The sequence below is a fragment of the Panulirus ornatus genome, chromosome 12 (genome assembly GCF_036320965.1).
Source record: "Panulirus ornatus isolate Po-2019 chromosome 12, ASM3632096v1, whole genome shotgun sequence".
NCBI lineage: Eukaryota > Metazoa > Arthropoda > Malacostraca > Decapoda > Palinuridae > Panulirus > Panulirus ornatus.
In genome coordinates this window covers 44708957-44723422 of record NC_092235.1, presented here as the reverse complement: position 1 = coordinate 44723422, position 14466 = coordinate 44708957, and the positions used below count along the sequence as shown (strand labels likewise).

At 46.2% G+C, this 14466-nt stretch overlaps 1 protein-coding gene across 7 annotated transcripts in view; it reads right to left on the bottom strand.

Moving 5' to 3' along the window:
- LOC139752027 (latrophilin Cirl-like) overlaps positions 1-14466 on the bottom strand; it is a 406839-nt gene that overhangs the window by 256773 nt on the left and 135600 nt on the right. For all 7 annotated transcript variants that reach the window (XM_071667809.1, XM_071667810.1, XM_071667812.1 and 4 more), the window contains exon 2: positions 3619-3811. In XM_071667809.1, the coding sequence (XP_071523910.1) occupies positions 3619-3761 (143 nt within the window). In that variant the 5' untranslated portion in view covers positions 3762-3811. The remainder of the gene's footprint in view (positions 1-3618; positions 3812-14466) is intronic.

Below are 14466 nucleotides of genomic sequence, written 5' to 3'. Positions count from 1 at the left end.
TGGCAAACCAGTGCTGACCCAAACCTATTTCGGGAAGGCTCCTTGGACCTACACCCTTTACTCCCTCCTACCGGAGTAATTTTCAGTCCATCGGAGTCCCCCCCTAACACACAAACACACCCTTATTCCTGCCTGAAGATCCTTCTCCTTTACCAACCTCCTCCGTGGTCCAGTGTCAAATGGTTTCTGGCAATCTACAAACACACAATCAATCCACCCTTCTCTCATACTACCTGCACCGGAGCACACTCTTTCAAAAATATCTAAGAACTTTGCTGTAAATGGCCTCCTTTCCCTCAACGTCTGTTCACTCTCGCTGAGGTAGTCTTTGTTTTGCGTTGGCATCCATATATGCTTTCTGATTACATTTTCTCGAATAAACACAGTATGACTGAGCGTCAGGTGTACATATACACGACAACTTGCGGACAGTCTACATGATGCTGGAGAGTGTCAAAATTCCACCATCTTTAGGAGATCTACAGTGTCACAGCTAACCTCCCACACACACATTACATCCGCGAGCTTCTACAAGACTATCCCATCATTCTTTCCTCTTCCAATCCGCCAATTACAAGGACATATGCGATCCGTGTATCGGGAATTTTCATTATAACATCTGAAATCTGGGAAGTCGTACAAAACCCATGTTGGTTTTATATTCTATTTGGCATTGTGCATGATACTCTCATGTTGTGGTCCATAAGGTCGTAGAACAAAAGTAAATGAAAACATGTAAGTGTGCGTTACTGGACCCACTGGAAACCTATCATACAAGATATGAACACGAGCAATATTCGTCTTACCAATCCGTTATCATACATTTCTTTTTGACGGAAAACTGTCAACTGCTTGTCATGACCTCGACCAATCAGGTGGACGACATGATCGCTGGGAGCAAGGTGAAGTATCCGGAGGTCTCGCCTGGCTGAGGGGTTTTCTTTTCCTATACTGTTTATGAGCGCCGGGGTTCGTAATACTGGGATGAAATGCGTCGGATGGAGTATGACTGGCGTTCTGTCTACACATCCAACCCTCCGTCTCCTCCTGCTCTTCCCACTCTCCTCCTCCTCCTCCTCTCATACCTCTCTTCTCGTCCCCATCCTCATCTTCCTCTCACTCCCTCCCTCTCCTCACTGACCAATGATAGACCAGTAATAAGAATTACAGAGTACAAAGTTAGCAATAACCTAAATACACCCCACGTATCACGAAAGGAAAATAATTTACAGTGAGACCAAGGGTAAATTATTTACAACGAGACCCACCGTAAATCAGCGTCCTGAAACCGCCTCGGAAATGACGATATATCAGACAATTTATGGCTGAAAGGGAGAGCCTGGCAGCCGGGGAGAAGGGTAGGGGATGGGGAGGGTTTGGGAAGGAAGGGGAGAGGTGGGGGGGGGGTGGAAATGGGAGAGTAGGGGGTGATGGGATAGGGTTTAGAAAGGAAGGGAAAGGTGGTGGAGAAGACGGGAGGATAGGGTAAGTCAGGATAGGGTGGAGGAGGTCAGGGAACAGGTAAGGAGGACGAGGGGAGTGAGATGAGAGCAGGTAGAAGCGCTGCAGGTGATGAAGAGGAGGGAGGGCGGAGATGCACCACAGGAAAGATCACACAAGATAACAATTTTCTCACCAAATATCCACAATAATTCAGCCGTAGCCACACCGTCAGCACCAACGATCCCACCACCAATCCCGGGATAGTCGTGCCATCCCGATCCTTTCTCACGAACGCCTCAACACCTTCACTTAACTGGCTGGGAGGCCTTGGACTCGCCACAGTTGGGAGAAAGAGCACCTCCGCTACATCGTCGCGCAGAGGACGAATTTGTTTCCATGATGCTCCCAACACAGCGCCAGCATTAAGACTTCCTCCACACGCACCCACGACGTAGCAGGGCACGGAACCACGATGCTTCCCAATGGCAGTCTCTTCCTCTCAGTAACACGAGGCTGGCTGGCAGCCTCCTCCATCATACCCTACCGCTAAATATAGCGACTTCCAGGATCTAAGTTTTCGAATCTCCTCCAAAATGACTTTCGACAATTTGCAATACCCGCCCACCACCCTCCCTTCACCCCCTGTGGAGTCCAGGCCGGTTTATCAGTAGCATTATACCTTCACCGAGACCAGCGTCGACGCTGTGGAAATTGCGTAACTTTATCCCACTTGCCTCGATCAACTTATTGCCTGGTGGAGTTTCCCCTGAAAACTCATCATTAAATTCCAAACGTGGGCATTCACGTCAAAGGTGCGCGCCTTATTTTTCCTTTCCCTTTAATATCCCGCCAGATGGACCTGACGCATAAAAATTTTATACAAGGTCAATCAATTTGAGAACTCGAGGAGTCACTTTTTCAAGGGGAAAAAAGACTAGTGATTACATCCTGAACTGGTGGGCAGTGGGGGGAAAAAATAACGTGACGAATCACACAACAGCGACCGAAATATATGAACAAAGTTTCCCTATTACATTCCTCAAACTATTTTTCTTTCTCGTATGATAATTTACTCCTAAGGTGAAGCCACTTTATCCCAACCCCGAAAAAAAATATATACCCACGACAAAAGAATATCTACACGACCACACGTCAGCTGCAGCCAGACTACCAAACCGACCAGGGGAGGTTGAGACATGAGTCGTATAGGGAGCATAGATTCCCACTCTCCCCTCTTGAATTTTTCCCACCGGAAACATGAATGGCCTGGCAATTTCCAGGACTCGTGACTCTACTGTTACACAAGTGGGGGGGACTCACAGAGCTGGCAGCCGACCTTGTCTTCCTCCAGAATCCATTACGTGGGAGATGGCATGAATACTGCCGCCATTTGGCACTTTTATGTGAATATTATGATAATGTTGGTCGACCATCTATATATACGCATCATACAAACTTTATCTGGTCGAATTAAATTTCTACGGACCAGCATATACTTTCATCAGAGGCAACTTTAACTGTCTCCATCCACATTTACATAAAAGTTATTCATAGAAGAGACAGGATGCTTCACTTCCCCCTAAACACACACACACACACACACACACACACACATGTGAAGCTCTCCACTCCCACCTGAGTGTATGCGGCTATTTCTCCTCCTTCTGAAGACTTGCGAACAACACAGCCTTGCCTCCCCCAGCACTACATACGATCTATGATCATCTTCCTCTTCTTTGCCTTCACTTCTTTAACCCTTTGTCTCCTGTACGTACGGCGAGAACCTCGTCAGAACGACCACTTACCTTCACTGCTGAACAACTTAAACCGTAGTTTCTCTAATGATTGAAATCCCTTTTGTAAAGTCAAACAGACTCAACCCAGTGCCAGAATGCAGTCTTCGTGTGCCTGTACACGACTACCAGCAGAGTTTGATTCAAAAGGCCTTTCGTTTTACAGATCCCTTTTGACATCATGTGGTTGGGCCTCGAAGGTCACAAGGTTGCCCAAAGATTACCAGGTAGCTAGGTAGTATGGTAGCAGGGTAATCAACAGGTAAGATGGTGCTACCGCTGGATTCGCCTAGTCTCCGTTTAACACAGGCCTTTGTCCTGTGCCGGCCCCGTTCTCTGTAAATACTTGAGGTAGTAAGGTAAACAACTTGTGAGTACTCACTTGTCATGGAGGACGCGGTGGGAGCGCGGGCTCATACAGTTGACGGACCACTCCGTGTTGCCGTGCTCGTTACATATGGTGATGCTGAAGCGGCCGTAGTTGGCCCGGATGAGGTTGATGACGTGGTCCGGGTCACACTCCATGTTCAGCGTGGAGCCCTCACACGCGTATGCTGTCCGGTACCGGGGCCCCTCTGTGGGTGAAGACGCACCTGGTCAGATTTATGCAAGGGAAGGTATGTATATGGTGGGGGTAGGGAGAGAGGGAGATATGACAGGGTCAGGGAGGAACAGGGAAGGACAAAGGGAGGAGTGGGCTGCGTTCGTGAGGGAGGGTGAGGAACAAAATATACACACAAATCACACGAACACAAACGAGGAGAGAGAGAGAGAGAGAGAGAGAGAGAGAGAGAGAGAGAGAGAGAGAGAGAGAGAGAGAGGGTGAGATGTAGTTGGCGCTCTTCAAGGTAAGGCGGTATGGATGTGAAGTGCAGTAAATTGAAAGGATAATCTATATGAGGAAAATTTCAGAGCCAACTGTAATGTTTTGTTCATCATTCCTAAGAATATAAAAGCCAGCAAGACATCAAGGCGCCTGGACGTCGCCGGCCCGCTGAGAGAGCCAGAGAGGGACTGCTATCACAGACGTGGCCAAGGCAGCAGCAGTAATCAGTAGGTTGTTGAACTAGAGAGGTCTACCTCCCCCCATCCCGGTGTCCATCCCCTAACCACAACCTTTCTACAGTCACCTAATGCCTCGCCTGGACATTACCCAGCACGGAAAATCAACATGGATACTCTAGCCTTGAGCAGCCGACGCGCAACACCCAGAAACGTACTACGTTTATCATAGCTTGAGAAAAATGAGTCAAGTTTTGTCGGTTGTCCAGCAGGGAGGACTGAGCGATAACCCCGGCGGCGGCGGCGTCGCCCAAGAGAACAAATGACGCTCGCTCTGCGCCTCGCCATCCCAGCTTCTTCCAACAAGCAATTACTGATGGCTGAACCTCGCTACTAACTGCAAATACTAATGAACTTTTAAATCAAAAGCCGCAGAACATGTGTCGCTGAACAAAACAATACAACCAGGTGCCATTTAGGTGGGAAGTGAGAATATTTCATCTCGGAGAGCGGTAGGACCTAACGTGTGCGAGTTAACACCACACCAATGGCGTCGGGGGCCTGATTAATCGAAAAATTCCACAATGTTCAAACCCATTGTGTCGATGGCCGTCCGTGTGCTGTCCGCGGCCCGCCCAGTAAGCCTGTCGGATGCTGAACGAAAGAATAAGGAGCAGAGCGAAGTTTCGGAGATCCGGTCTTACTCATAGATCATCTGCCGGTGAATATGTTGTAATTATTGCCTTCAGCTCTGTGCCTTGATGGCTGCGAGCGCTCTTGCCACCACGCGGGCACTGTTTTTGTTGCGCCATTACCATAATGTTTCCCATTTTGACCCGAAACTTCCATCGCCCATGATATTTGCAATCCCTTGACAAATATTCCAGGAAGCGTTACAAAAGAAGAAGAGGAAGAAAACACAATAAGGGAAAATTCAATATTCAAGCCCCAATCTCACCGGCTTCAGATTCGAACGATAGGTTTTATTTATGCCTGCCTTCGAGAGATTAATTCCTGCACACGAGCCATGGCGACCTGGGAGCGGCAGTGTAGCCAACTGCCCACACTACCGCATACCTCCTCGCCCGTACCTAAAACCAACAGGTGTTACTACATCACCACCACCACCACCACCACCATATTCCTCACCCTGATTCCTCCCATCAGTACCATTAAGTCGATATATCTTGTGAGCTACAGTCAATGGATCACCTCACCACAACGATCACCAATCACAGCTCAACTCACCATCAACCACATTCACAACTCTGAACCCTCACCACTACTGTCACTACCATCATCACTATTACAACCACTACAATGTACTGCGCCACAACCATACAACTCACCACAAACAAGACCACTCACCCTTCAATACAACTACCACCAATACGACCAAATTAAGACGCAAATGGAATTCTTTCTAAAGTCTTCATCAAGAACCTTCAAGAGAATCGCCACCTTCAAACTCCGCTGCAACCGCCATACACCTGACCGCCACCACCATATCCACCATGGCCATTACCATAACCATTGCCACACATCACCAGCACCATACACAACCATCACTTCACCACCGCAACCACCACCACACATACTCCAGTACAACCAGTAGATCCCCCCCCCTCCCTCCTTCCACACACACACACACACACACACACACACATTTGGCACAGGAGGCGAAAATTATAGAAAAAAAGGTGCGAAATAACAGGGACTGCGACCTATTACAGAGAGACAAGATGTGACCGTGGTCAGACATACGACTGATGAAATCCACGACCGGGAAATGTAAAGCCACGAGGATGGGAAGGATTTAAGCACACCAGACGCTGAGGACTACAGTGGGATAATGAAGAGAGTCCTACTGTGAACGGAATACCTAGGAGATGTATCCTACTTGTCACCAGTGCACGTAGGAATCGTGAGGGAGGTTAACTACAGTTTGGTAAACCTCAACACTGCCTCTAACACATGGTAGGTGGGAGGCAGAAAAAGGTATACAAACAGACGTGTGGGAGGCAGAGGAAGATATAAAAATAGACGTCTACTCGACCTATGCTGTAATACGCCACGACAGACTGGTTCCCTCACCTGGAGAGAGTTGAATGCAACACGAGTGGTATCAGACCTGAATGGCATGAGCTACGACGAAAGGAGGGAAGCCCTGGATTGGCCCACTTTGGAAGATACACTGTGAAGAGGAGACATGCCTCCTTATAGATTCCCTAAGAGGACATGACGACGTTACCAGAGAACAGTTGCCTGATGTCAGAGGAGTCGTGAAGAAAAAGACAAAATTGGTAGTTGCGAAAAAGAGGAGAGAGAGAGAGAGAGAGAGAGAGAGAGAGAGAGAGAGAGAGAGAGAGAGAGAGAGAGAGAGAGAGAGAGAGAGAGAGAGAGGCCAAAAGAAGGGATGTAAGAATACATTCTTTTTTCATCAACAGTATTTTTAACTAGTGAAACACACTAAGCCAAGACGAAGGAAATGCGAGTACCATTGGAAAATTCAAATATCTATGTGATAACCACTGCCATCATCATAGCTGAAAGCCCTAACACCCCCGCCCCCCTACACACACACACACACACACACACACACACACACACATCACCTCTATCACCATCACCTTACACGTTACCTTTACATCACATACCCAAATACTATCCATAACAACCAATTACACCTTCACAACGCCTCATCGCCACGTGAACACATCACCCTTTTTTATAAAACATCCCATCACCAACAACACGGTACACTCCAACACCACAAATGAATCACTGCTATCACCACACTTACAGGCACCACCAGCACCATACTAGCACCACACCTCAGCATCAACAATCACCGCCATCATCAACGTTACAACCAGAAACCTCATCACGACCACATCAACGACCGTACAAACCACCACCATCATCAACGCCATCAACGCACACCATCACCACCCCACCCACACACCAACACTACTCACCATCGCCCACAATGCACACAGCACAAGCACCACCAGTACGACCACATACCACCTCTCCAATACCACCATCTACCACACCCACTTAAACCTACCCAGCCACCCACCCCTGCTACCTACCTCACCCAGACCAGCAACCATCGCCTCACCACCATCAACACAACCATCACCATAATAACTACAACCATCACAAGATCCACTTTTAATATTCAGGATCCTCGTGAGCACCACGGTACGACCCTCAAGCACTACGGTACGACCCTCAAGCATTACGGTACGACCCTCAAGCATTACGGTACGACCCTCAAGCATTACGGTACGACCTCAAGCATGACGGTACGACCCCCGAGCATTACGGTACGACCCTCAAGCACCACGGTACGACCCTCAAGCATTACGGTACGACCCTCAAGCATTACGGTACGACCTCAAGCATGACGGTACGACCCCCGAGCATTACGGTACGACCTCGAGCATGACGGTACGACCCTCAAGCACCACGGTACGACCCTCAAGCATTACGGTACGACCTCAAGCATGACGGTACGACCCCCGAGCATGACGGTACGACCCTCAAGCACTACAGTACGACCCTTAAAGTACCTACGACAGCTTGGTCTTCTGACTGTAGCCGTCTGGTTAATGGTCGCGCTATCATACCTCAAGATGGTACCATCGTGCTCAAGGGCCGGACCGTCGAGGGGTCTCAGAGATGGTACCGTCGTACTTACGAGTATAAATAAACATCACTTTCGAAAAAATTTCCCATTTACTTCCCGGTGTCACAGTGGCGCTGATGAGCGATGCCAGATGGATCAACAACACATTAAGCTTCATCGCCCGGTCGTGGAGGGGCGACACATTACGGCCACAGCCTCGTCTCTGGCCTCTCCCACTCGACGGGAAAATGAGTCGCCATTAAGCTGTAGTAATTCTTTCTTTTCTTATAAACAGGAGAGTGAATCTGAGACTGGGGTCGTCTGTGAGTGTTCGGTGCTGGTTTCCTCTTTAAGAAGGTCATTAGCACAGAGTGTCTATACCACCGGCCAAGCTGTAGAGGCGTATTCATTAGGGCAGGATGGAGTTTCTCAATTGCTTAACCCATAAAATGCTCGTTAAGCTGAACGAGAGAAAATGACTGAGGTAACGTAAAATTAGAACTATGACTTAGATGAAGGGGACGCTCGACTCAACCAGATATATATATATATATATATATATATATATATATATATATATATATATATATATATATATATATATTATCCCTGGGGATAGGGGAGAAAGAATACTTCCCACGTATTCCCTGCGTGTCGTAGAAGGCGACTAAAAGGGAAGGGAGCGGGGGGCTGGAAATCCTCCCCTCTCAATTTTTTTTTCTTTTTTATTTTCCAAAAGAAGGAACAGAGAAGGGGGCCTGGTGAGGATATTCCCTAAAAGGCCCAGTCCTCTGTTCTTAACGCTACCTCGCTAATGCGGGAAATGGCGAATAGTATGAAAGAAAAGAAAAGATATATATATATATATATATATATATATATATATATATATATATATATATATATATATATATTTATATATATATATATATATATAGATAGATAGATAGATAGATAGATATATATGTGTGTGTGTCTGTGTGTGTGTGTGTGTGTGTGTGTGTGTGTGTGTGTGTGTGTGTGTGTGCGTTACCGGACTCCGCCTTCTGGCTAAGCCACGAGTAGAGAGTCACTTCAACGAGGTTGTATCAGCGAAGCACAGTCTTGCCCTAGAGTCTCTCGCTCCAAAGGAGTTCATGCTTTTCCTGCTACTGATTGCAACGCAACGATCGAGCAAAAGAAAACCATGGAAAAGGGATCCTGGGGTTATATAACATATATATAGTATAATCACATGTTATCATTATAATAAACAGAAGAGTTTTCCCTTGTCTTTATTCTTTACCCTAAACTATATTCCCCATCATAAACATATTTCCCAAGAGAAGCTTCGTGTTTCATTTCAATTATGAGCTCTGTAATGATTGTAGCAAGAAAAGCTTAGGTTGAGGTGGACAACAGAAACATAGTTACTTTAACTTTCCTTATCTCGTGGATACCTGGTGGAGTCTTCGGGTGTTCATCCCCACAGACCAAGCTGGAGCTAGGCTGAAAGATGGATCGTCAACTAAACCAAAGTGTTGGAGGCCGCAGTCCTGAGGCCCACACAGCCCCTAACAGCCTGGCTAGCTGGTCTGGTTCACTTTGTAGGTTCCTGTTTAGTGCACTCTTGAACCTCTCCACTGTGCATCGCATGATGTTTTCAATGGTAGATGGCAAGGTGGGGAAGAGTCTTGGGCCCCGGACGTTTAAGGTATTCTCTCTCTTTTTGTGCATAACGTACCTCTGGATTTCAGAGGTGGTATTTCACAGTCTTCCATGCCTATCGTGGCAGTAGGATGTTATTTCCGAATGTATGTTGGGAACCATATCTTCTAGGATATTCCAGGTATGATACACCTCTCCCGTCTGCGTTCCAGTCTGCCTCAGTGATCTCTGTCGCTCCCAGTAATCTAGTTCCTTTACCGCATTCATATGGGATGTGAAAGATCTCTACACACTTTCAAAATCCTGGCTGCCGCTTTCTTCCTCCTCAACTCCCTCTGTACCACAGTCAACGTTAAGGCCCCCTTTCTGCATTCATATCTATGCTAAAATTTCGGTTTAGTATCTATTATCGAAAAATGTGTCAAATACCACAGTCTCAAAACATATTTCTGGCCACCGACAATGAAGATGATGAGCATAAAATCAATGTTGTACGTCTGTTGCTCTTAAATGCCACTTGTCCGTTCAGCATCAGGAGATGATGGGTTGATGGAACACTGCACAGTAAAGGGTTTCTCGTCTAACAGATGACAGAACCGAGTGGCATGCTGTCCGCTGGCGACTTTGATCTCGTGATTGGCATATTTGAAGCCTTCGATACAAAGTTTTCAATAACAGAGGCAATATGCGATTCTGTGAATCTGACAAGATTGATGATGCTACTAACTGCGGCCCACCCGAGATGCCCAGGAAACTGTTCAATACACGCCAACCTCTTGAGATACAATATAACCAGGCGTTGGAGAGCAGCAAATGGCAATTACCAATTCCTTCCCCAACACACATCGATTCGGGGAAAATACAGAAAGGAAATTACCATGCCATCCTATCCTTCCCCTGCTCCCGTGTGAAATATTTGAGCTATCACGTCAGCTGTGGTTTATTCAAAGGTTTACAAGGAAATCAGAAACTTACAGAGCATCAAGCTTTCTGTTATTTTACAAATGTAAATATTTAGGCTTGGGGGAGAGGGGGGGGGGGGGGAATGTGGTCAATGTTGGGCTGAAGTGGGCACCAAGATCGATACAGTCTTGGTAAGAGCAGTTCGTACTCCCACGAACTGATTCCTTAGTTTATGTTCACCATCCTATTACCAAGAAAAGATAATTGGACAGGAAGTCCCCCCTCCAACCTCTCTCTCTCTCTCTCTCTCTCTCTCTCTCTCTCTCTCTCTCTCTCTCTCCAGAGGATACATATACAGCCCTGCTCATGCCACATTCAATCAATCCCCCACTTACCATTCCTGTACGTCTTACAGAAATCCAAACAAGAATTTCATCCATCAACTTTAAATTACCTTTTCATTACTCTGAGGGGGGGGGGGGGGTTGTCACTCATTCCCGGGTGACTTAACTCGAGAGGCTAATAAAGAACCCCTAATGACATGACGAGCTGTCAGCTGGGAAAACTAATTACTGCTACACCGCTGTCTGTGTACAGGAAGATGTTTGTGAATAATGTACCCCCAGTGTAGAGAGCCAGTCTCCTGCGTCCGCTAGGCTGGGAAGAGAAGGTAGCCCCGTGCTGATGTTAACGCCACTGTGGACGACAGATGACAACATTCTGATTTTTGCCGTAGGAACGGCGAGTTGATCCTTCACACCTGCCCATCCTGCGGACGGTGGCGCAAAAGAGGGGATACACCGCGCACCACAGCCAGGGACTAGCGCCTCGCTGACTTAAGTAACATTACGAGTGACATAACAAGTGACCTGTTGAAAAGCGCTGGGCAACAACGAATCACGTACTCAACACGTTACACAGTAAATAACATGGGTCAAGCAATGATGACTGGTTATAAGATTACTTAACAAGTGAACCTGACTTATACAACAAGATTACTTAACAAGTGAACCTGACTTATACAACAAGATTACTTAACAAGTGAACCATTTCGACAATCCTTCCTTATACTGCAGTTCAAATCAATGAACTGAACACAGCCTTTACCTGATGTATTAATATAGTTACTGTAAGTCACTGTAATCTGTCCCTGTAAGATTCTATCTACAGAGAAGCTTTACAGTTACTGCACTGCCGGTAAGGTGAGGGGACAACACCCAGCTGTCTTGGCCAGGCTGGTAAAACGCATGATATCTTCCTCCTACTGAAGCTATGAAAACCACAAAAGACAAATGTGAGCGCAAAAATTCATCTATCTATCCATCGTTCTATATATATATATATATATATATATATATATATATATATATATATATATATATATAATATATATATATGCCAGTACTACATAATGAAAAATCGAAGTAAAATACTTCACTCAGCGTTACTGCTGAGTTTAATAAGTTCCCCTCCGTGACGGTAAATTATACGAGCGGGGGAAAATTGGCTGCCGTATATCATAGGAGTTTGGAAGTGTTTGTGCACACACAAGCCCTGGAGCGTGGTGTTGCTATGTCTGACCCTGGCATTACATTCTATACAACAGACATGCTTATGCCACAATGCTCGTCTATATGGGAACCTCTGAGGTCAAAGGTCACACAATCATACCCAGTAGTCGTATTAAGGTCTCGTTCAGGAGGTAAACCCCCCCCCCCCCTTCCTCCACGGATACGTGGCAGGGTAAGGTGACTCAAGGTCTAGATCCATGGCATTAGTTTCCACGGTGAGATATGCGCACAAGGATCACGAGGGAGCGACGCGCGAGCCAATATAGTCTGGATTTTCGTGGACCTCCTCGTTGCCCGGGTGATCGCAGGCCAAGCGGCCGGCGCGGCGTCCCAGGTTCAAGTGAGGTGTCCGGAGCGCCGGGCAAAAGCAATGGAAAATCCGGAAAGCTTGGCCAGAACTTCTTAACCATTCGTCATGATAAGAACCTTGTTTACCTGTGTATAGATTGTCCAAAACCCACTCTATGTGTCGCCCTGTTTATTATTAAGCGTATTTTCTCAACACAGGCTGCATTAATGCAATAAACCGTCAATTTTCTTTCGTTTTATTATCACCATTATCATTATTATTGTTATCATTACTATAATCATTTTCACTAATCATCATAATTAACTTAAACGAGGGTTCGAGCCATGGTCCTACACTGTGGTCCTCCGTATCTGCTCCTTTGTCAATCCGTAATGTAGGCGATAATCAATACATAACTGAGTCATGATAAGACCCAGGGTCATCAGTTCTCTCCTATCTTCTTTTTTGTTTACCACATCCATATTCATCCCCCCCCCCCCCCCCCCGGTGCGTGTTTACATACACAAAATCAACTATGATAAAATCTTCACACGCGTCGGGAGCGAAAGACGTGGGAAAACAGCACGCGGGTGGAGCATACTGTTGTCTCTTTCTCTTCCTCCTTGGCCTCTGACGGGTCATCACGTCATCATCATCCACATACAGCCTGGAGGAGGAGAGACCCTCGAACTCAGTCATGACACAGTCAACGCTGAACTTGACTGAAATAGTTCGGTTTCAGTCCCCTGAAGTTCTTGTGGTCATCACCTCTCGTGTTTAGTGTTGAGGCTTTGTGAGAGGAACAAATATATTAGACAGTGTGGCCGTACGTCATACATTCCAGTTAAGTCTGAACTCCATTTTGCAGACAGGCAAAATGACCCTTCCAGATATCTGTCTTTTTCTCTTTCTAATTATATGACATTTTCTTTATTCGAAGGTAAACTAGGAGCATTTCTTTCACTGATGGAGAGGACGCACTAAGTGGCAGCTTTTTTTTTTATATCCAACTGTCAATAACTGCTTCATTCCAACCTAAATCTGACGTTCCTTCATTACCTCGCAAGTCTTCCAGGAGCACTGCTCTATATTCCCAAGACGAATATGGAGACCGAATCACAAAGATAACCTACGAACACCAGGATGAGAATGTGTTTTAATGTGTGATTTACGAGAACTAGAAAATCAGTAACTTTTAACATGGTTGAAGTTGGTTCATTTATATAACCAGTGGAGTCTGAGCTATCCAATTTTTTTTTTCTTTACCACTACCATATGACTTAGGGTTGGTGGGTCGTGTTACGACTTAACGTCATGTGTAGAATGCTATCGAGTATCTGCAGTCGAATCACTAAAGTCAGTAAAAACCTGATTCCAGAGACAAAAAAACTCAGGGGATGGCTTGAGGAGCCGGAGGGACAGAGGTCTGTACAATATCATTCTCATTTCCTTACGTTAAGTTGTTTCTAACATACATCTTGCTGGGCAGATGATATGGAACATCAAACTATAATTCTGCTCTCCAGTAATGCTGATGTACTCCGAGATGTCTTGAGAAAGTTCAAAGTACCGTGAGACACGATATAGAGAAATTACAATACATTTTCCTCAAGTAGTCCTAACGTTCCTTATATGGCTCACAAAATCATCACTCCACACCCCAGTTCACCACTCATACCATCTCATCATCATCACCACTACAACTATCGTCTACATCACGACTATCCTTAGTGTTTACTTGGCGATCTTTTCAGAAGTCTCACAGCCCCGGTTGCTCCGCTAGGGTCCGTTGGTCGACCAGGCTGTTGGAAGCCGCAGCCCGCAGGCCCATGAAATTACCCCAGCCCAGCTGGTCTAACACAACTTGTAAATACTCATCCAAGGCATTCTTGAATGTCTCCAATGTGCATCCCACGGTGTTTCTAGTGCCTGCGGACAGTCTAGGGCTCTGGATGTTCACAGCATATTCTCATTTTCTGCTTATCGCACCTTTTGGTTTTAGGGGTAGTGTCTTACACTGTCCTCTATGCAGGTGCCGTCAATAGATACAAACTTTAGCGTAGGTTAGGTTTTATGCCTTCTAGGATTTTCCAGAATGTTAATGATTATACATCTCTCCCGTCTGCCTTCCAAAAAGTACAACCTCAATGATTTCAGTCGACCCGTGATAGTTCAGCTCCTTCA